This window comes from Sceloporus occidentalis, unplaced genomic scaffold (genome assembly GCF_023333645.1).
Source record: "Sceloporus occidentalis isolate IW3139 unplaced genomic scaffold, rSceOcc1.0.p SCAF_25, whole genome shotgun sequence".
Taxonomy (NCBI): Eukaryota; Metazoa; Chordata; class Lepidosauria; order Squamata; family Phrynosomatidae; genus Sceloporus; species Sceloporus occidentalis.
In genome coordinates, this window is record NW_028317005.1 from 7,452,048 (window position 1) to 7,477,138 (window position 25,091).

At 37.9% G+C, this 25,091-nt stretch overlaps 1 protein-coding gene across 1 annotated transcript in view; it reads left to right on the top strand.

The window, feature by feature from the left end:
• Positions 1 to 25,091, top strand: part of LOC149300347 (uncharacterized) — a 51,364-nt gene that overhangs the window by 17,381 nt on the left and 8,892 nt on the right. The window contains exons 7-10 of the mRNA XM_089485305.1: positions 3,980 to 4,155; positions 11,592 to 11,777; positions 16,067 to 16,148; positions 24,487 to 24,564. Coding sequence (XP_089341431.1) covers positions 3,980 to 4,155; positions 11,592 to 11,777; positions 16,067 to 16,148; positions 24,487 to 24,564 — 522 coding nt within the window. The remainder of the gene's footprint in view (positions 1 to 3,979; positions 4,156 to 11,591; positions 11,778 to 16,066; positions 16,149 to 24,486; positions 24,565 to 25,091) is intronic.

The following is a 25,091-nucleotide window of genomic DNA, read 5'->3' on the forward strand; positions in this document are numbered from 1 at the left end:
GGAGAGAAACCCCCCCCCCCACACTGTTCTCCAGGAAAGAGACTAAGTTGTATGATCCCAGTTGAGAAACTCTTGACCTGTTTCTCTAAGAGTGTATTTGATCAGAGTTTAAAGCGCACGAAGAGAAGTCTGTTTTAATTTACAAAACAGATTGGGTAACAACGCCCATGACTTTTGTAAAAGAAATAATGAAGTGTGCATGTGGAATGCCAGTCACGAGTGAAAAGCAAGCAGTCAAAGAAATGTTATAGTTTTTATATCATAAAATAGATTATACGCATGCACCCCCTAATGGTTTCCATATAGCTGCAAGTCAATGTTTGGCTAGTTTATAGCAGAACTTTTTCAGACTTGCTTAAAGGGGTTTTCTTTGTACTACAAAATGAGATTTATCAACTGGCGCAATATTTTACTGTTATGGGAGACCCTGTCAATAGTGAAATGTTTTATTTCTTTTTTGGGGCAAAAAAAAAATCCAATATTTATAGTTCAATTTTAATCCATATGTTACAGGAGACATGTATAGGAAAAGACTATTAAAAAGTTGCTATAGGCTTATTTCAGCATTTCATGGATTTATTAACACACAATGCTATAGAGATTTGGCAGAAATAGCTTATCTTTATATAGTTTTACTGTAATTTGCACTATATATATATATATACAGAGCACTATATGGATTATTTTAGGTGGGGGTGTTATCACTGAGCCAGCAGTTTTCTGGGTCCTCTAACATTAACAATAATTAAAGGTGAATTGTCATCTACGAGATGATTGCAAAAAAGTATTTACGTCGTGTTTTTCAAGTCTGTTTGCGAAGCACAGTCCTTGGTCTTGTTCTGCGGAACAGTCCTGTTACAAGAGCAACACTAGACCAAACTTTTGTTTACTTAAACAGATCTGCTTCATTTTTGGTGTTCACAAGAACTTTAAGCAATTTCTTGTTAATTGATAAGTTGTAATAATGAACCACGGCTGAAATACCATTAGTACATCACATGCATTTCTACAAGCCCCGTGGTAAGGGGTTAATGTGTTTTGCTATGGGTGTCCTCGTGGCCACATTGCCTGAAGCTGATAATATCATACATTGATCTGATTCCACATGAGCTTCCAAACAGGGCCTTTTTGTTAATAGAGTCTTAAAGTTAAAATTCTCGCTTAAATGTGATGGCTCAGATAATAGTATAGTAAATATAGATATGGCAGTATCTACACCTGAGATGGTCCTACAGGTGTTCATATGAGAAACCACAATTTGAAGCAGATGCAGCAGAAACTTCCATCAACATCTGTGGGAGTGAAGTCTTGAGTACTTTTTCTTGAAACTGAGCCACTACTAAGGATCTGAAAAGTGTACAAGAATTCCCAGTGAATACTATTAACACATAAAGCGTAAATATTCCATCACACTATATGGCCATATATTGCGTATCCCACCACTAGTACCCCCAAGTTTGGTGAGTCCTATCTAATTTTTCATGGCTATAATGCTTACCAAGGAGCTGAATCAGTGGGACTGCAATGCATTTTAACCCAAATAAGACTTTCAAGCAATTTAAAACTGTCTCTTAAATGCCATTAATGAGACACCTGTGCAACTGGAGGGGCTGCTCAATCCTAAGGTTTGGTCAGAACCTTCAAATATACACTTCATAAATAAATAAATATTGCCGATTCTGCGCACTATATGCCTATATATTGCTTATCCCCCTGCTACGTCAAAGCACCCCAAGTTTGGCGAGCCCTGTATAATGTTTAGTGGGACTGCACCACATTTTAACCCAAATGAGACTCTGAAGCAATTTAAAGCCTAGGTCTTTCTGAAGGACCTATTCGTGTCCAGATCTTTGTGGCTTCTCACTTAATATCTTCACTAAAGTCCAAGTTGGATAGGCTTGGAATTACAAGAAAAAAAGACCACTTCATGATTTATTAAAGCTGTTCTATTGTAAAAAGGTTTTCCACAGCACATTATTGGTACCGTATATTATGTACGGTATTTTTTGTCCTCGGTGATGTCTGTTTGCCAACTGTTATCCTGGAATCCTATCTTTACACACACGTTTAATATTTTCTTTCACTTGTGATGTTATAATAATCCCCATATCTTTGAAACTATTTTTTTTCCCAGATTTTTGTCTGGGGAACACTACAGGGGAGCACGTACATACTATTGCACATTTGTAACTCTCTTCCATTCAATTGGAAGTCATTTTGTTGGATCTCTTAAGTCTTTGTGTGATTATTTTGTTAGAAGAGGTTAAACATTTGGATTTCACTAGTGGCAGGATGGGTTATAACATAGGTCACATAGTCACCAAAATAATTATATAAAACATGCTTGCTAACTCCTTCTCCTCCCTATTCATGTAATAATATTGGATGGACTTCTTCCACCCTGGATTTGTATTTATTTCTCTTTTTTGACAATTTTAGCTGTGTGTATATTTTATTTTCTGCAGATATAATGGAAACTTCCAACACATTAATTTTCACCCAAAAGGCAAGATTTGTGGTTCTCAATAATTTTTGGAATAAATATAGCAAAAAAGTTGAAGATCATTCTCGTGTTAACATATCCTTCTGGTAATGAACAATCTATGAGCGCAGTGTATTTGTATAAATGAGCGACAGGCTGGAATTAGTTTTTAAAAGCTTCAAATGCAATAGAGATATGTATTTCTGTCAAAAACAGCCAGGGATGGCCTACATTAGACATCAGTTCATCTGGTGTCCACATGGCCTCTTTTTGTTGATGGCTTCCTGCCACATGGACACTCATTTTTTTCTGCTGATTTGCGTGTGAAGTGCTTTATATACTCAAATACTTTGTACGAAAGCCCCAGGACAATTGTAAAATATGGTTTATGGACCGTTATAAGCCGTTAGTAGTTAGTGTTGCTAGTGAATTTGGAGAGCATTAATGCTGAACTGCATTGATATATATACCAATGCATATATATATATATATATAATTGACAGGTCACTGTTGTAAGGGAAAATAACACTGTCTGGAATGTACTAGTACTATGTTAAAGATTCATAGCAGACATTTATTTTCCTTTTTGTTGTATAATAAACTCTTGTAAAGACCCCACTGGGATTTTGAGTTGCTTGCCATGTGATATATGGCTTCACTAGGTTAGTGCATGAATAAATGTTAATGTGCAAGCATGACAACTGGTATTAGATACATGATTGTAAATAACATTGCGTAGTTTATCGCATACTCTTGCTGTTTTTCTAGAGATGTTGCTATGTATAGGGTTCGTAATACATGTGTACATTGAGCAAGGTATCTAGTTTTGCAGTGTGTATAGGGTCTAGCAATGCTCCAGGTTACGTTACTTACATATCAGTAACATGACGTGTTACTTATATAGTATTAAAGTTTAAGATTAGGGTTACCAGCCAGCTGGATTTTCGCTCTCGGAGCCCCTGCTTCATTGTAGATGCTCACTGCCAGACAACTCCAGAACTGGCAACGCAAGAGTTCCAGGGGTCTAATGGAGGCAGGTTTTCATGAGTTATGACATTTTTCTATTAAGTTATGTGAGTACTTCTTTCATTGCTGCTAAAATAATCAAAAAGAAGCAATGACTCTAGTTGGTGACAGTTTGTCTGAAAGATCGATCACTCTCAATCCATCAGTAGAACCTTAATAAAGGTCTTTTAGTGATGTGGAGCAACTCTGCTCTCTTCTGCCTGTGACAGCTTTGAAAATCCAACTGAGACGTTTTGACTCTGTTAGTGTGTAATATCTGGCATGCACTGAAAATATTATTTAGCTATAATGATACTGTTGGTGAAAATAATTACATATAATCTCTAGAAAAAGTACATAAGTACAGTTTTATATTTAAGGTAGAATATGACAGGATTTAACCAAATTACATATTAAGATTAAGCACACAATCAGGAAAATTGTTTACATTTATTTAAATGTTTTTGTTTTGTTTTGGGGTTTTTTTTGCAGAGAAAAAGAAAATAAGCAGCATGAAAAATTAATGAAGACAGTGTCACTGCTGAAATGTCTGCAGTCAGAACAGGCAGCTGTTAAATATGATGTCAGGTCGATGTTGGAGAGCTTCATAACTCTAAAAACACATCTTAGCACCCAAGTGGAAGGGACCTTCAAAGCATTTTCAACAGGTAGGTTCCCATGGTTAGAATATTAGATTTCTTTGAATTGGTTTCCTAAATAATTAAAAAAAAGGAATCACGCTATCTCCTTCTCAGTTAGCCATTGACAACAGGATTTGTAATGTCACCCATTCTCCGTTACACAATATGCTATACTTTTAAGCATTTCTACAAATGACTTGATGAGGGTTGGCAGTGTCAGGGTTCCTTCTATGTCCTATAGGTAATGTAATGTAATTTGTTTGAATGCCTGGCCCCAGGCAGTGTCTGAGGGCCTATTTCTGCAATCTGTCTCCACTCAACTGAGTGCTGACATATGACAGCATATCCCAGTGCTCCCCCAAAGAAGTATGTGCGGTACTAGCTACAGGAACATCGTATGGCCAAAAGTATGTGGACACCCCTCCTAATTATTAAATTTAGGTATTTCAGCCACATCCATCAACCACGTCATCTCCATAGACATTGACAGTGGAATAAGTCATACTTAGGTGCCACAAGTCAGTCTGTGAAATTGCTGCCCTGGTCCACTGTAAGTGCTATTATTGAGAAGTGGAAGCATCTAGGAGTAAAAACAGCTCAGCCATGAGGTGGTAGACGATACAAGCTCACAGGGTCAGACTGCTGAGTGCTAAAGAGCATGACGCCGAGTTCCAAACTGCCTCTAGAAACATCAGCACAATCACTGTGTGTCAGGAGCTTCAAGATCAGGCCGCTGCACACAAGCCAAAGATAACTATGTGCAAAGCAAGGTCCATAAAGACATGGTTTGACAGGTTTGTTTTGGAGGAACTTGAGTGGCCTGCACAGAGCGCTGAACTTAACCCCACTGAACACATTTGGAGTGAATTAGAACTAAGCCAGGCCTTCTCGAAACAACATAATTGCCTGACCGTAGAAATGCTCTTTTGGCTGAATGGGCACACATTCCCAAATACACACCCCAAAACCTTGTGGATAGCCTTCCCAGAAGAGTGGAGGCTGTTATGGCCACAAAGGGCAATCTAACTTCATAGTAATACCCATGGTTTTGGGATGGAATGTTCAACAAGCATATGTGTCCACATACTTTTGGTCAAATAGTGTACATGCTAAGGAGGCTGTGCTAGTTTGGATCAGAGCTATTCTTTGTAACCAACTCATTAAGCAGTGGTGCACCTGGTAACTTTATCACAGATTAGGGTGACTTGCCCCCAGTTTTGGAACAAAGAGTATACCTCCATTCCACACCTACCTGCCTGTGTAGGCCCATGCCAGTGTACACAACTGCCTACAGGACAAAGATAATGTCTGCCTTCGTATTCCATGATAACAGTGGAACATGATAACTTCTGTTGTACAAACACTGACTGCTCAGCATAGAGCTATATAGTTGCAAGGACATCTTTCATAATCTAGTTTTCGTTTTGAAGCTTTTCAAATTGAGGTAAAATACACATTTTGACTAGACAGTATTGATGAATTAGACACTTTTTTATTTTATTTAATAAGTAAAAACAAATATATGAGACATATGGCTACATTCAAAAGCTTTTTATCATATCATTGTCAGTAGGTGACATAAAATGGTAATTTACTCATATGTTTCATTAAATGGGAACTGACACGTTCACAACGTGTAACATAACTAAATTGATTTACTAAAATGACATATAGCTTGTATTTTTTTGTTTGTCAGTTATATTAACCATTTCCAATATATTTACTTTAAAGGTAAAGTACAGTTAAAAATTATGAACGTGAAAATCTATATAAAAGGTAGCAGCCATAAAATATTAATTTGTTTCTCCTCACCCGACTCATAAAAACACAGCTAACACTAAAGGCAACAGTAACAGAGGAAGTTAAAAAGGTTACTCCGGGAAAACACACAGGAAATTGGTTTGTAATACGTCTGTTGCATTTGTTCTAATCTGAAAACTCCATAAATTCATTTAGTATACTGAATTTTAAAATATAATATTTAGGACAAATGAGGCCTTCTGTCTCTCTAGCCTTCCTAGATTACGATGATCTATGCCATTAGATATACCTGCCCATTTTCACACTGATAGATTTACTTTAATGGTGGACAATAATTTTAGGATGGTTGGGTAAACTTTAAAACAATATAAATTTTGTCTTCAGGATTTGCAGGAGGAGTTTAGACAGACTGGTCTTTTTTGAGAATATCCCTAAAATAAAACTCTAAAATGCAGATGTAATTAAATCATACGTGTGTTCTGGCTAGGTTGCCAGAATTGTAATATAAGGTAAATATTTATACAGAGACAGTCTGGTTAAAAGGCAGGCATTCTTCCTTATTGACTTGTAACTCCACGAAAAAAAGAAAAAGAAGGCAGAATCTGAAGCCAAATGTGCCCCAATTTTCTACTCTGTACTGTATTTTTTATTAAATGAATGTGTGTGAGGTGTAACGTTAGGAAGTTTTACTCTTTTGAGAGGGTGGTACACAGCTGGAACAGCAATGTGGTAGTTGTTAACACAATGAGGGAATTTTAACAGGCATATCGTTATCCTGAGTCTTAAGATGAGCCCAACGACTATTTAAGGTTTGAGTCTAAGTCAGTAAAAAAACAGACAGACTAGATGGCCGTCAAATTCTCTGATTCTTTGTACTTGTAATGCATTAAATATTTCAGATAGCTTTTATTATTGGATCTCATTGTAAAGTGCCATTAACAAACAATATGGTAGTCTTTTCTTCTCATAAGGACACTTAGATATAGAAGGAAATGCAGATCTAAATCCACTAGCACAAAATGAATTCTGATTGTGTGAGAATATACATAAAAAAAATTACCAGTCCACCCAAGTTTTTTATATATATCTGGAAAGCAATATATTTCTATTTGTCTGCAGTCAGAGTACAGTTTTGCTTTTACACCTTGTCAGTTTGTGTTTTCTCAAACCAGTTATATTAGTTTCATTTCCCTAGAATCCCACCACGCTCACTTCTGAAGAACTCATTCACATGACTTTTATCTCTGACATCGGTTTCATAAACGCTTATCTATTGTATTCAATGTGTTGTCCAGAGCCGTAGCTAGCTCCTTTTGCACCCGAGGCAAGAATGGAAAATTGTGCCCCCCCAGTGTATACGCATACACTGCCCTTACACACACCTGCCCATTAATACGCATATACACATACAGTGCCCTTACACACTGCTTTACACACACCTGTCCATAAACACACATACACGCTGCCTTTACACAGACCTGCCCATTAACACGCATATACGCATACACTGCCCTCACACACGACTGCCCATACACACACATATACACTGCTCTTACACACGACTGCGCATTAATACGCATATACACATATATTGCCCATTAACACGTATATACACTGTGACAAACCCTGTAGCATGAGGGCCATAAATGTCACATTTAGGGGTCCTAAGCACTGTCATCTAGGGCAATCAGAGTCAGGAACAGCAGCTTGTTGCAAAACAGTGCTTTATTTTAACTCAAACCCCAAAACCTAGCTCGCAATTGGAGCCCTCTCTAACTGTACGATGCTGGCCCCGACTGACCAGCCTAATCACCCACTAACTTGACCTCCCCGCAAGACCCAGCTAAGCCAGGCTCTGGAAAACCTCCCCCAGACAGCAAACACAGGTCCAGGCAGGTATTGCCTCACTTGGCTCAGGGATGGTCTTCTTCAGGACCTCTCCTTGCCCTTGGGAGCTCAGGGAAACTTCCTCTTCCCCCAACAGTCTCCCTGATTATCAGGTTCCAGGGGTTTTTAATGTTCAGCACCTGTGCCTGATGCCGGCCCCATAGGAATGCCCCCTCCCCTATAAAATCGCTATTGTTTTTTTATCATCATCAGGGGCCCTGTTCAGCTGGTTAGGGAGATCCGTGATCTCCCCAACCAGTCCTGGAGGCTGCTGTTGTCTCACAAGCTGTCAATCTAATGCAGTTGAATTAATCAATGAAGCAATTATACTCACCAAATGAGTTGTGTAAATGATTGCTGCGTACTATTGTGTAGTTGTGATGTTTCAGAATCTCAGGGGCTGAAGGTACATTACTCTAGAATAGAAACCATTACTTGGGTTCCTACAACTTTGCTCCTTTGCTATAAATTCACCACATAATTCTCAACACACTTGACTTTGTTGGGACACAAAAGTAATCAGAGAATGACATCAATTACTAATTCCTAGTTTTGTTTTAAAAAAAAAAACCTGGTCTGGTGTGATCGATAATTTTTAGATTTTTTTAATATATAGACATATTAGTCCACTATTGTAAACAATGAGAGCCTGAGACAAATAAATACGTTTTAATGCATATATAATTAAAATACAGCATTATAACTATTAAAACTTAAATGTTGATGCTAATATGTTAGCAAAGTGTGTTTAATTGTAACATACATAGTTATTAGCATAAATTAACTAATTTATTAAAGCTGCATATAACGTGTGTTTTTTTCCAACTAGTGTAATTGTTCTGGGAATATTTGGTTTGAACATCTGGACTATTTTAGAGATGTTGCGTTTAGTGGAAAATGTATATTTGTAAGGGTTATTCTCATGGGAGGTGTTTGTACTGGGAACTTTTACTCAGTATAAGAAATCAAATCCATCCCCTCGATAATGTAAGATTTAGTAAAGGGAGGAAAATAACTTAATGGTTGTGAATAATGGTTTTCATACAAATCCTGTCAACAAGAAGTTAAGGTACCCTTTTCCATAGGTATAGACACACACTTGATGTTTAATATGTATATATTGTTTATTGTAATCTGTAAACACCAATGCAGACTTGCTTGGTGTACTGAATTGAAAAATTCTGAAGTTGGGGAAGGGAATGTTTCACTGTAGGGTCAAGAAATTGTTGACTCGATGCAGTACTGTTGGCTAATACTGTTTCTGATTTAAGGCACATCTGTCACTTCTTCAAAATTCTACATTTTTTAACTCTAAAGACTAAATAATTCGTTGATTGTTCTTCAACGGACAGTCCAGCACCCAAAATTGCATCTAATTAATTTTACAGCATGCAGATTGGAGCATTCATTCTTTTGCCTCATTTAGCATCATGTCTACGTGTTCTATCTTATTGCAGTATTTGACAGATTTGTATGCCATCCTCTTCTACAGCAAAGCTGAACCTGTCAGTACTTGTCACGTGACGGGTTATATAGAGAGTACTGTATTGTGACTGTAACATTACTGTTTCTATAAATTGAAGGTCAGAGTTCATCTTGTCTTCAGAACTGACCGTAGAGTATAATCACTCATTGTAACCGAAGCAGAAGTGGAAAACCTTAAGCCACGAGTTACGCATTGTTACGCATAACACTCATGTTCTCCATATCCCTATTTTAGAATGTTTTTCCGCTTCTGTAAGAGCACGATATCACAAGCTGCTTCACTGATGGTGTTATTCTGATTCAGGAGTCAGTAGAAGTTAAGTTCCATGCAGGCTTGGCTCTAGAGACATGCCAGAATGACCTCTCATGTTGGGATTACCTCCATCACATACAGCTGAATATAATTAACTCACTCTCTGCTCGACATTAGCTTTTGCCTTTCTGCGGGCAAGCCTGCACGATTACTTAGGGAAAAATTCATGCAACCTTTGTTGTCTACAAGAGCAAGCATGGCATCTATTAACATGCAACAGATGAATATCCCAAATTTAAGGTCGAACGGCTGGACGGTTTCAAAGCAAATAGCATATAATCTGTGTTAAGAGAAAATGTTGACTAAGCAGTCAACGCAGTAGACAAGACAAAACATTTACTCTGCTTTTTCAGCTTTTTATTTTATATAATAGACCTCTAAATGAATACTGTCTACTGGCAGACCTTCAGTCAAGACTACAACACCTACAATCCATGGCAAGCCTCAGCAAGCAGAACCTTTGCTGGAAAGCATTGTGTGGTTTTACATGCATGTTTTACAGGGTCTTTCTAAAGCATATACATGCTTAAAAATTGTCACATTTTACTTAATTAGTGGCAACAGCAGACACAGTAGCCCTACAGTATTTCTTTTTTATAGGTATGCCCAGTTACAGATGGTGTCTTATGATATAAACTATTGGCTCCATTACAACTAAAATAGCCCTACAAATCTACAAACTAAATGCACTTTTAAAATCATCTAGAACCTTTAAACAAATAGGCAGCTTAAAGATATCTAGAAGACTTTTTAGAACCATTGTTTGTTTTTAAGCAAAAAAGCTAATTAATAATTGTATTGGAAATGTGAATAAAAAGTCTTTTGTTCGAGGGACAACTTTCTTTTTATCGCTATGGTTAAGTATAACATTGAATCAAATTCTACAAATAATTCAACTGCTACTATGCCGTGTTTTTACGCAACTGCCCTTATTAAAGGGGATATACCACGCCTTGGGCAACATTGAGTGGTCCCGTATAATAATACTTAATATTTGCCAAGGATGTTTATAGAAAATGACATTTTTATACTCCCTCTGAGCTCTTCTGTAGTTGACGAATATAGCTTCTTCGCTGTTGTATTTATAGAGCTGACATCTTCACTTACTATTTTTGTACAGTGTATGAGAATATTGTTTAGTCGCTACCCTTTGAGCGCCAGAGCTGTGGGATATACATAGCAGAGGAATTGCTATCTGATCATTCAAAGAGTGAAAAACCTTTGGTGGCCCTTCCTGAGAACTCAAAAAACCCTCTTCGAAAGGGGGTATCACTCTCCAGCAGTATGCTAGGGGTACGTGCTTTATACACAGACCGTCTATCCACATGATGTCTGTCCTGAAAAAAGATTCATATCTACCAAAACTCCTCCAAACTATCTCTCTTTGGCTCTGTCATCTTGAGGACCATGTATACAAAAAACAAAAACTGTCTGCGCTTCTTACCCTAATAAAGTTGGAAACAAATACATAAACATAATATAAATGAGAGGTTTTGGTTATATGAATTGGCCAAAGCATAATTAAGCTCACCCGCCACATCTTGAGGACCATGGCCAGACTGGCGATGACAGAGCAGCCCTGGCACTTTAAGGCTATCGGCCAATTGATGATTTAAGTGCTGCCAATGGCTGGATATATGTTGCTGCATGTTACCGTTTTAAGTTTATGTAGCATGTGCGGCCAGGCATATCTAACTGCAGTGGCAGATCAGGTGAGTATTTGGCAGTTTCAGTCAACGGCCCACCAGGCGTTCCTCTAGTGTACCAGAAGGCCAGTCCAGGGCTTGTTTTGGACGATAAAACTGTCACTTTGTTGCCCACTTCTTCCAAATTTTACATAGTGCAACCCTGCAGTATGTGTGGTGATAAAGTCCAAGAAAAGAGTTATTCAAATGTCCCAAACTGCCAAGTCAGCACTTTATATGTCATTTAATGTGTTCAATGTAAATGGGTCCTGAAAAAAAGTTATGTTCAGCCTTATTATTGATTTTTAACAATTATTGATTTATCGCTTTAGAAATAACCAGGCTTAATGAACACCTTGCCAAATCCCTGGCAGAAAATGTGTCCCTCCTAAATCAGATGAAAGATCTAGAAACCATGGCAGATTCTTTTGTGCTAACATCACAGCAACTCCAAGCTTCACATCAGATAGAAAACGAGTTGAAAACCAGATGTCATCAGCTGCAACAGCAAACAATAGGTAAGATTTATATAGCCTCTGTCCTTTTTATGAACCATCTAACACTTAGAACCTTTTCCCAAGAAATGGTAAATGGCCAAATAAATAATTAAATGTAAGTTCACCATGACTAGTAGTGGTAAAAAGATCAAAAAACCTTTTGCTGTCATGACGGCATAATGAGCACCATTGCTTACGGGTTTCATTATGAGAGAATCTATTTCTTGCTCTTATACAACCAATCTAATAAAGAACATATGTATTGAGTCTGTCAAGTTGAGTCCCAAATGAGCATCTTATGTTCCTATTGGTATCACTCAATGAGAACTAATTATGTTGTGCTTCCCATTTCTACCAATTCCTAATGTTAGTCTTATTTTGTGGCTTAACCTCTGCAGAGATTTGTCAATTGACATGGTAAATCTTTAGGATATGGCTGGTAGTAAAGGTAGACCAATAATTGAATGGATTGATATACGTCACCCTCTGCTGGGAATATTTTGGGTAGTGCTTCCAAATACTTTTATGCCAATAGGAGCAGGGAACAATTCATAAAAATTTTTTTTATCCCAGAACTGGCTAACATAGGGGCTGCCAACATCTGGATAGAGCTAGAATGTATCCATAAAAAAGTGCAATTGTTGAAAAATGATTGCACAACACCTCTGTAACTTGTGAAATTCAGAATGTCTGAATTATCCTCTTCTGTCAAGAGATTTCCAATATTGCAATGAAGTCTATTTCTCCTTTAAGATGATCATGAGATGTTGAACAAGTGTCAAGGAGGGTAAGTTTGTGGAACAATTAAATAAATGATTTGTATGTAATAAATATAACTACAATCATTGCTAGTAAGGAAGCTTGGGGGCAGGACCTGTTTAGGCACTTTGTTCAGGTGTTGCAATAAAGAATATTTTTTTTCAACGTGTATTTATCATCGTGTTTATCATCTACACGATACCTAAGCTGGATCATTCACTCTCTGATCTTCAACTCCCATGATTTTCACCCCCTGGGTGGCTCTAGCCATTGGTCAACGATAGCCTGCATGAGTATACATATTTATATGCACTGACCTCTGATTAAGGGATACATTCACCTGGTTCCCACGTGTTAGTTGTATTCCGAAGAATAATCATGTAACAGAATACAAGCAAAAAATATTATTGTAAATGTTGAAGGAACAGTGTAAAAAAAAACCTATTTCCATAACCGACACAGCAGCTTATCTCATTGGGAATGTTGTAAGTAATTGTTGACAGATACAGAACGCTTAACCAATGCCCTTAGTGCTACCTCCAATAAAATGTACCAGCCTACCCATTTTGTGGTTCATTAAATTACGCTTTCTTCTCTCAAAATCTAAATGCAAATAGCCAAGCAGGTGAGATGGTCAAGGTATTTGTGTCAATGTCAGAAGTACTAAATACAAGCCATTCTTCATAAGTAAATATTCACTAAATGGGAAAACATATGTGCATATAGGCATATACAGCTCACACAAAATATATTTTTTTTATTTTTTCAACTTTTTTTGCTTGTGGTCTAGTAAATCTGCACATGACTTCTGAAAGTGTATACATGGTTATTGTCACTTTGTGGCTGAACAGCTGGGGCTCCGAGCCCTCAAGACAAAGTCATAGGTAAATATATGACTGGAGAAGTTAATTACACACTTAAGTTATACCCAGCGAGCCTACATCATGCAGAAATAGCACACGCTCCAGTCCTCTTTCAGCAATTACTGGCATATTCTGCTATATTTATCAGTACTTTTCAGAAATGGCTGCAGTCAAATGAGCCTTTGATTTCACGAAAGAAGCATTTCTTTATTGAAAGACGCTGCGGTAATTCCCATAGTGCTTTCAGAAAATACCATCTGACTGCAGCTGCCGAACCGATGTCAGATCAGAGAGAATCCATCTTTCTCTACAGTTCGGGGTAACAATTTGATAAAACAGGCAACAAAAGTGTCATGACTGCGAATAATTTGTTTGATGATGAAACACAGATTGCGATTGCAAACAAGTATTGCCCTCTCTTTGTTATGTTCCGCCACAAAAGCACGTCTGTCCTTCTTCTATGTAAGCTCTCTGCTTTGCATTTTCACGAATGCTTTTGAAACACAGATATGGTTGCACAATGTCCTGGAAAAACAGATGACTTTCAGACAGTATTTTGAAAGCAGCTCCTTTCATCTGAAGAAAGACCATCAGATCATTTTGTCTTTCTCTGCTGTTATCATTTGCTCCTTAATCTCTAGGAAGAACAAAAAAAAGTCACATGAATGAGCATTACCTTCAGCGCACTTCATCATGTATTCCGCCTCACATCTGTATGTTATTTAATAGGGGGGGGAAATAATAATCGTATGTATTCTGATCTGTGTCTGTGGCAGCCGTCATGTGAATCATTCTTTGAAAAACAAAACAATGTCTTGTGTTTTTTAGGATTTCCCTCTAAAGAAATTGACCGGTGACTTAATCTATATTCCACCCACATTCCCTTTTGATTTAACAATAGCTCTGAAGATATATGGTCCATAGAAATCAATTCCAATTCTTTCAAGTACACATAATAATTTATATAAAACAATAGTATAGTTGTATGCTATGTATCATTTGATCTTGGCAGACTGTATAGATCAGTCTAACTAAATTATGGCTAGTTCTAACCTCGACCCTCTTTAACCAAAAGCTTGTAATAAGTTAAACGTGTTCATCTGTGCATGTCGAATCACCTCATTTAACCCTGGGAGATTGGGAATTAAAGGAGAACGGTATGCAAAAAGTACATGTGTTATTGCATACTTTAGACTTCTCTTAACCCATTAAATGGACTTCACGTTAACATAACTCAGCATTATACCCCTTAGCCATTAGATTACAGATCAAGAAGTAGATTTTTGCAGAGATGGTGTTGACAGGTGACATGCTTCATTAGCCATTTCTTATTTAAAATTGTGTTGCATGGCTGTGTTGAGTTATGATGCCCCCTATTGTATCTCTTCCTTTTAGGATGGAGTAGGTTCGCCTTTTGAGTAGCTTAAATACATATCTTTTGGCTGGAATTGGCGTCGGCGAGTTGGTGTCAAACTTTGACACACAATAACTGTCTATGGATGCGAACACATGGCTTATTTGTCACCATCTCTCTCTCTCTCTCTCTCTCTCTCTCTCTCTCTCTCTATATATATATATATATATATATATATATATATATATATATGTATGTATATATACCACCATATATATGGTATATGCCGCCCGAAATAAGCATAATACATAATGCACCTTGAATTGTAAAATTCTAGCACCGTGTACAATATATTTTTCATTATCCTTCTTTACCATATATACAGAAAAATAGTTTTGTATTTGCATCAAAATATCATACAATTAGTAACCTAAAAATGTAGTACATATTTATGAACCAGATTAAATACTGTTTGGTGTGGGATTTGTGCTGCTGATTTGCTCAGCAAGATACTTGTTTACACTTGTTTACACAGTGTTTAATATGCACATTTCTAGTTTCTGTTAGGAATTGTTTTAATGTGCCTTAAGGATGTGTATTCTTTATTAAGTTTTCGTGAGACCAATGTACTGTAAGCAATTATAGGCTTTTGGTGTTTTGGCATATATTCTTTTTTTTCTGAGAATTTTCCGAATAATGCCAGACCAGCTGATATGAAGGAAATGTTGCCTTGCGGTGTATTAGTATATAATAGTTGGAATTCACATTCACTTTGAATTAGTGTTCTTGTCTTGTTTCTATGGATGCGGATGGATTTACAAATAATAACATCACTGAGTGCGCAGTTAGGATGAGTGTATAATTAGTGTTCTGTATCACATACACCACCTTGTTAAAGCTGATAGTAGGTGTAATTATAATAAGACGAGCCGGGTTGCGCTGTAACAGCTGTGGAATGTTTAGCAGGATATCCATACAGCTCAGACACAGTTAGTATCATCAGCTGGAGTCATTCGACAAGGAGCAGAATCTGTTCCGTTGGGCACTCACGCCAGTTATATGGTGGAGAATTAACACGATCTCCCTACGCAACGTTTCTGCGAATTCCCAGCTGGTGAACCCAACTGAAAAGAACACACAAAGGGTTCCTTCCGAGAGGCCAGTGATCATTTGTTATGTTAACTCCTAAAGGGCTTGCTCATCTTAGTATAATCCGTTGGTACCTTCTACTGTTAAGCTTCAGCCTGGTTTCTAACTGATGCCAGTTTGCAATGATATTGTGTAATTAAAGAATCCAACCCAACCCACTAATTATAACTGTTTATTTTATATAGATTTACAGCACCAGTTGGAAGCAGTAGGACTCGATTTCCAGAAGGCAAACAAAGAATTGGAACACTATAGGGAAATCTCCATGTAAGTTCATGCAAATATCTCACCATACATTGGAAACCAGAAACGTATTCTTGTCTCATAATGATATATAGACGCAAGGGTTGAAAGCTCTTTAGCATAGGTTTAAAAGAATACGCAGGATTGCCTTATTGTCCCTTTGGTACTCTCACCGGTATTAATGTGTAGGTAAAAAAATCATTTTACCTGCGCATTGGCCCCATTGGCTTGAAAGGGTCCCATTTAAGTCAATACAGGGGTAAAGAATGAAAGATCCCCTTGATCTCACTCATGCACTGGAGTATACATTCATATTCCAAAACAACCAGCAAGCCATATTAGAATCTGCTACCACCGGATTCCACTCTCCACAGGATAATATATCTCCTTGTATTGTTCTTAGTATAGCTTCATCATTGAAACCATTCTTTGCTAGATCAATCCATAGAACTTCTTAGTTCCTGTGTATTGCTCACTCATCTGACTCTGGTTTCAAGAAAAAGCACACATTTGATTTGTCGAGGTCACCTTTGAAAAGCATGTTCTGTGTGTATTTCATTTATTATGTTTTGTTTCCTGTCCGTGGATGCCTTCCGCCGTATTCTTTTCTCAATTTCTGAACAATTCCCAGGATGCCTGAAACAAGGTTTCTTTTGTCATATACCGAGTCGTCTCATCATTCTAATTCCTGAGTTGAAAGACTGGAAACATTACAACCTGCAAATGTTTACAGTGCATAGCAACAATGATGATAAACTAATAGTCTCTGCTGGAAGTGCCTTTAATGAATGCACTGCATGTTAATAATAAATTCAATTTAACTTTCAAAAATTATATTACTCAAATCCCAGTATAATTGTTAGATTTTACACCGCAAAACAAATTGCATTATGTTAATAATAAATGCATCCTTTTCAAGGTAGGGATGTTCACTCATTTTTGTTAGTGATTAAATACTCGTAATAAGGTTACGAAATTATACTCAGTAAATCTAAATTTAATTGCAAACCGTCTGCTATGTACAGTACTGAAAATGTTATATTAATAGGTGTTTATAACCTATATAAGTGATAGAATATAATGTAGATAGCAGCGGTTTTATTTACTTTAAATGTCATTCATTGTCGTCGAAGTCCTGTGTCATTGTGTGTCATTGTGTGTCATTGTTGATCAGGATATGAATGTTGCAGTTGCACAATACATTTATTGGTTTCATCTTCTTTTAGTTTCCAAAGTTAGGAATAATGCAGTATAACAGCCCATCTCCTGGCTTCCTGGAAAGTCAAGTTGAAGGTGCTGTTCCACCAAAATTCCTAGTAGTTTTGAATGCCCAAATCCTTCTCAGAAATAAAGTTAGTTGCGAACATCTAATTGTCACGTGATGCAAAAACCGGCAGTAGGCAACAATAAAACAGGTTTTTTGGGTTATTTTTCTGGGGAGTGTAGTGGCTTGAAGTTAGTGGTGCATAGCGTGTCAGGTCCTTAAGCATTCCTCCTTAGTGAATTAATCCAGAATTGCTAAACAGGCGGGAGCCCCATATCCCAGAAAGAAGCCCTAAAGAGCACTTGGAATAGAGAAACCCTACTGAACACAAGCGACTTTATCATTTTTGGCAGGAGTGACAGTGATGCCAAAAAACCAAAACATTGACCAAGATTCTACTTAAATAGAACATAGAATTAATCCACAGTCCATACCACACAATCCCATTTTTCATAAAAGTATTTTAGGAAGAATCTGCTCACAATCCTGTAATGATGTAAAGAATCAAAGAATCTAAATTATATTTAATTGCATGTATATATACTGAACATCTGTCAACTTTTACTAATAAGAATATACAATATTAAAACAATGGTATGCTTCTCTGGATCAGTGGAATATATATGTATGTGTATATATATATATATATATATATATATATATATATATATATATATTTAAGTTCACAAAGAACTATATCTTAAATAGTAATGATGCATGTCTTTCTTTGGATGCCTGGCCCGTAGCATCACTGACCCAAGGTGCAGCATACCTTCATCTTCAGATACGGAAAGCTTGTTCCTGAGGATTGGTGGGAAGCTGTAAGTACTGTAACTCCCTGACATCACTGGAATGGTATTAAGTACGCCCCTTCCCCGAAGCTTAAGTGGGAATAAAATGTATGTCTTCTGATAACACTCCATTATTTGTTCTCCATTTGGAAGTAATCTTCCTTTTGTCATGAACTGGCTTCTCTCCCACTGCTTCTCATCACCTATCACCTTTGTTAATTGGTGAGTCCTGCCTTATTTGAAAGTATCTAGTGTAAGGTTGATGATAAACACACATGCATCTAAGACACTTCGTACTATTCATTCTACCACTAAACATTTCCTAAAATATTTCAAGATGGGAATCATACAATAGATATATGTGAACCAGAGACATCATTAAAACATATATTACACCAATGTTATTGCACAGTCACAATTTAATATTATAGGAATTGGCCACAATTACATTTTAATTTTCTCTTTATATTACTCAACAGTCCCAGGTGCCATATGATAAGGAGAGACTGTTGGTGTAAATACATAAAATTCTCCATAGCAACGCACAAGAAGTAGACAATACACCAAGGTTTACAATAGGAATATTACCCGGAGTCTGGTGTTCTTTGCAGCTATTGACTTGCGCTGTCCCATGTGGGTAGTAATGTATTTCCTAATCAATGATTAATTCAAGCAACCAATTGTGAGTGCTTGATTCAAGGCAGTAGACTGTCCAAGATGTACTTCCTTAATGGATTGCCTTAAATCTTTCCTGCTGCTAAAAATGACGCTTTGTCCCGCTCTCCAGTAGAAGCAGTGGAACTCACATCACATGTTTAGGTGGATAGTCACTGAGAATTGCACACATCCATATCCAGACATTCTCCATTCTCCCAGTTCATCTCTCTCTCTCTCTTGCGACTGGATTTAGGGTTGCCAAACCCATTAGTGAGCTATGCTGGGGAAAGCAAAAGAGAAATTAAATGGATATTTTTAAGATTAGATAAAATAATTTTTCATCGTATTTAGGCAATATACCAAGTAATGTTTGGAAATGTCTCAACCTTTGTTGCTAAAATCAAGTGTATTATTTCCCTTTGGCAGGAGAGAGATCCACTAATCCTCTGAGGGTGTTATTAAGCATGAGGTGTCTTTTCCCCCCAACATGTTAGTTTGACAGTAGAAAGATGTTTTAAAATGCTAGCCTTGTGACTGGGTCCTTACCTGGCCTTACTGTTTTATTAACTGATTATTTCATGAGTCCCAGGGCCATTGGTCTAAAGATAAAGACTTTTGTTATGGGAATGGTTGGTTTTGAACTTCAAACCACCACGTCTCTCCAAGTATTCTGGGACCTTAGGAAGGCCAGAAAAGCCATTTGCTTCCATGAGGTCCCTAAGGAAGATCCAAGCCTCCCACTGGCTTTCTGACTCATAAAGGTTTTTGGCTCCCCAAGCATTGCTAGTGAGTGGAGCTGAAGACCCTGCGCTTCTTGCAGGCATTTTGGCAGAATTGTGCAGAAAAGACCAAAGCTCAGTCTACTCCGGCTCGTCACTGCACTTTGCACAATTCGCTTAGATGTCATACCTTTTATTTTCCTTTGGAAATAAGAGCACTTCAGGCTTCAATAACAAATGCCTATGTAAAGTACCGTATTTGCTCGATTATAAGACGAGGTTTTTTCAGAGCAAATGCTCTGGAAAAATACCCCTCGTCTTCTAATCCGGGTCGTCTTCTAATCAGACCTCAAATAGAGGTCTGATTATGAGACTAAGATCCAGATCCCCTGCACCGCTGCAGGGGACCTGGATCCTCCTGTCTCCCCCCCCCCATTTAACACCCCCACACACACTTACCGGTGCTTCCTGCTGTATTGCCGGGGCAGCGGGTTGACGTCTACGCAATGCGCGTAGACAACGTCCGCTGCAGCCGGAAGGAGGGGTTGTCTGCATCCGTTGCGCATACCTTCCCCGACTGTCAGAGATCAGAGTTCCCCACACCGATGCCGCACCGGTGCGGGGAAGTCTGATCTCTGACAGCCGGGGAAGGTATGCGCGACGGACGCAGACAAACCCCCGCTGCCAACTCCACCTCCTTCCGGCTGCAGCAGAAGGAGACGTCAACCCGCTGCCCAGGCAATACAGCAGGAAATTGGAAGCACCGGTAAGTGTGTGTGTGTGTGCGTGTGTGTGTTAAATGGGGGCATAAGGCATTTCTGGAGGCAGAGTGCTCTATACAATGCCTTTTAACTCCCTTAATGCCACTCTGCCTCCTGGAATGCCTTATACCTCCCTATATGCCACTCTGCCCCATAATATGCATTTTAACCCCCTAAATGCCAGAATGGGATATAGGGGTATAAGGCATTTCTGGAGGCAGAATGGCACATAGGGGATCAAAAGGCATACCATGGGGCACAGTGGCATATAGAGGGTTAAAAGGCATATCATGGGCCACAGTGCCATATTGGTGTGGCAAGCCTGGGGGCAGATGTGCGTAACTGGGGGACAGGTTGGAAAATACAAGGAAATAAAAACAAAAAAAATATTTTTCTCAATCATAGCTTTTATTTAAAAAAATAGTTTACATGAATTAACATTTACTGGTAAAACTTTTTTCCTTTAGGGTCGTCTTATATTCAGGCTTTTTCTTTTTTTCCTAAGTTAATATTCAGATTTTGGGGGTCGTCTTATAATCGAGCAAATACGGTAGAATTATGCCAGGACAGAATACAATATCTGCAACCTTTCATGTTGTTCCAACCTGTAACAAATCAAATCTGTAACACAGTGGTAATCGGAATCTGAATTTATTTGTCTTCACGTAATTAAATAAATGCATGTGTGAGAGAAATAGCTATTTATTGAGTGTAAATTCTCTAAAGTCTGTGAGTTGAGCAGAAACTTTCCGTCTTCCAGCATGTATAGAGAATATGTGGTTTGTTTCCTGCTCATAGAGGCATCCATGCACCGCAAACAACTTATGTTTTTAGACTGCTATTTCCTGGTCCAACAGCTGTGTACATCATCAGCAGCTACGTTGGCAACACAATAGTATTAACCACGAGAGAGTTTAAACCTAATGAAAGACTTTAGGATAGGGTGGCCAATATTTTTTTTAATTTGGCATGTAAATCTTTTTTTTCTTCTGTTATCCCAACATAGCAATAAATACAACCAGTTCTATTAAATTGTCTCTGATCTAATGGGATTACGGTGGCAAAAAAAGACTGAAACTCTGCACTAGATTTATGTTGTATACATAAGCAATGTTCCCTCTAATGTTTCTTAGGTGGTGTGCGCAGGAAATTTCTATTGTGCAAAAATTTTCCCAGAGCCCAAATTTTGTGCGCACAATATGCTTCTTCAAATGTTAAATTTAAATTGTTATTCTATATTTTTGGTACAGCTCGCTCATGGTTAATAACACTACATTATAGTGTGATAATGTAGTGTTAGTTACACAACAGTATTACTTACTGTAATGTTTTTTTAAAGGTGAAATTCTCACTGCATAAGTAAATTATGAGCGAATCACCAGCGGAGGCTCCAGGCCGCATAAAGGATAAAAAAAAAATTGGGAAAAACTGTTGTGCGCAGGGGCGTACCTAGAGTATTTGGCACCTGGGGCGGATCCTGTACATGGGACACCCACACACACACTCTTTAAAACTGCATAGCTTCTATCGTTAGGCAAACATTGACCGTGTTACAGCATAACTGCTATCATTATATACTAAGGCAAACATTGACGGTGGTACAGCATAACTGCCATCATTATATACTAAGGCAAACATTGACCGTGGTACAGCATAACTGCTAACATTATATAGTGAGGCAAACATTGACAGTGGTACAGCATAACTGCTATCATTATATACTGAGGCAAACAATGACAGTGGTACAGCAGAACATCTATCGCTATATACTGACGCACGCACTGACCGTGGTACAACACAACACCTATCACTATACATTGAGCCAGACATTGACAATAATGCAGCATAACCCCAATCACTATATACTAAGCCAAACATTGATGTGGTGTAGGCCTACCACTTTAGTGTCTGGCCTAGTATTATATGTATATATATATATATATATATATATATATATATATATATATATATATGCACCGAAATGAAAATTCTGGACCTGAAAATTTAGCATTCACTTGACTGAAACCGAAAATGACCCCCCCACACACCTTTAAAAACAAAAACACTTTTATTAAAAGTAACACACCAAAATTAGACAAAAAAATCAATAACATATATATATATATATATATATATGATAAACAGCAATCACACTCCTATCATGTCCAGGTTCTAGCATGTACTGGTTGCTTGGGCATGACAGGAGTGGGATTGCTGGGATTTTCCCTCCAATTTTGGTGTGTTACTTACTTTTAATAAAGATGTGGTTAACACACCAAAATTGAACAAAAAAATTGAATTGCTAACAGCAATCTCACTCCTATCATGCTCAGGCAGCCAGTACATGCTGGAACCTGAGCATGATAGGATTATGATTACAGCCTCCCTATGCCATACTATCCCCCCCCACACACTTACACATCCATGCTATCACACACACACACACACTCATTCACAAACATTCAGTTTAAACTACACCCACCACTATCACACACTTACTAATTCACTCTCACAGAATGTTTTCCTACCTTTTCTCTGTCACTGTCACTTTTCCTTTTCTTCGTTATTCCTCTTCTGTGTCCTCTTCTTCCAGTGCAGTGGAGGCGGTGGGCATGGCTTCAGTGCTGTGCGCCGGGATATGACATCAAATCCCGAAGCACAACATCAGTTGCCGCGCGCGTCGCAAGGGAGCAGGATTTTTTTTAAGACGGTTAGAGGGAGATCCTTGATCTCCCTCTAACCGAGCCTGCACCTCTAGCGGCGGACATTACTGTCAGTCTCTGGAGGGGTGCTGTGCACACAACCAGTAGCGGACCGCCCCCCTGTTCGGTACGCTACTGGTTGTGCGCACAATTTTTGTTCGTGTGCGCTCCCTCTTAAAGCTATGTGCGCGCGCACAAGCGCACAGCTTAGAGGGAACACTGTACATAAGCCTCAATGCATGTAATTGCTTCTTAACTATATATGTTTCTTCCACTTATTTGGTAAGGAACACCATAACATGAATATTTAGATAAAAACACAGATATACAGTATGTAGAGGAAAAACCTGTTTAGGTAACTTTCTTTTTTGTAATTTTTGCAAACTTTTTTTAAAGATATTACTAAAGTTTATTTGAATTCCTCTTTTGATTTTACTGGAAACTGTCCTCCACGTGACATCTTCTTGTTAATTTAATATAATTATGACCTATTTAGTTATAACGATAGAGCAATATATTGTTTCACAACCATTAAATTATGATTGTTTTCAGTTTTTTGCATCATCGCATAGTCTGAAAAACTAGGAGTTCAAGGAGACTGAAGGAGAGGCTTTCAAAGCTTACTGTAAAAGATACATTCTGCTAGTATAGTGCATTCATGCTTCTGTTGTTTCTTCTGATGTTTTGAAAGAGAGCACATATTCCAAATGTAACAATATAATATATTAGGTGGTTAATAATTAGCTCATTGTGATTAACAAATACATGTACAAGATCTTAGCAGTTACATTTTAGCTCCTGTAGGGAGTGTCATTACCCAATACAAAGTGATGATCACCTTTCAGCTACCAGGGTCCACCTTGTAATGACGGTCGCCGGCTTGGAGACTACTTTTAGAAAACGGTTTCAGCTGTCGTGCTACCACCTTAACTCCCATATGTGATTTTATCTGGACGTTATTTATACTGAACTGTAGTATCTCACATGTTCAGTTTAATTGCACGCCGGATCAGCAAAAGTCAGTTTTTTGTAACTTTGTAATTTTGAAACTTTATTAATATGATCTGTACTACAGACACAGCTTAATAAAGTACAGTGATTCATTACCTTATAAACACCACCGCATGTATTGAGTGCCAGATGTGCCAGGGAAAACTTGCCTAAGACATGCAAGAAGCTGGCATGGAAATCCGATGAGGATTCCCTGCTTAGACTCAATGTAACAGTCTGTGTTGTTAGCAACTGGGCTACTCCCTGTATTTACAAGAAAGTGGTCATTTAACAGATGGCTTGGCTGGCTTTCTTATCTAATCATCATTTGCTAAAATGATGGTCATAAAATCAGACTGACTGTGATCTTATAAATCTTCATGAGTATGCATTGTTCCACCATCAACATTATGAGAACAATTACTCTATATAATTATTTCTTACAGTATTCTTATGTTTTCCTTTTTTTCTTCTGCAGAATGAAAACAATGGAAGCTGATGATTTCCTAAGCAAACTCAGAAGAATGGAGAGTGATAAGGAGAGCACAGAGACTAGGTTGTTTTTTTTTGTTGTTTTTATTCTTTGGTTTGTTATTAGTCAGAAATCAAGTGTTTCTACCGTTTACATAGACAGGAACTTGTGGTTGACGTTTCAATTCATTTAGTAAAGAAGAAGCAAACAACCCGGTATGGCTCTTGCCTTTTTTCTTGGATATTTAAATGTATGTCATTGACATATGATATGGAACATGGCTATCCTGAATATATGACAGGACCAATGACTGGTTAAGGTTTTACAGACAGTATTTACAGCAGGAAACATGGGCCAAATGGTTCTAATCTGTCATCAAGTTCTGCAGGTGTTATTATGGACCTTTCCTATATCTGTTAATTTGTTGAAGGCAAAAAAACCCCCCAGTTTGGCTCTTTCCAATTTTGCACTAACCAGTCATATTTTTCCTTGGATCAATGAGCTGTTTACCCATAATTAAATATGGAATATTGTTTTTCCATACATGCATAGGGATGCAGTGCCCAAAATGCCACCTGCAATGTATAGTTTCAAGCAGTCTTTGAACTCCT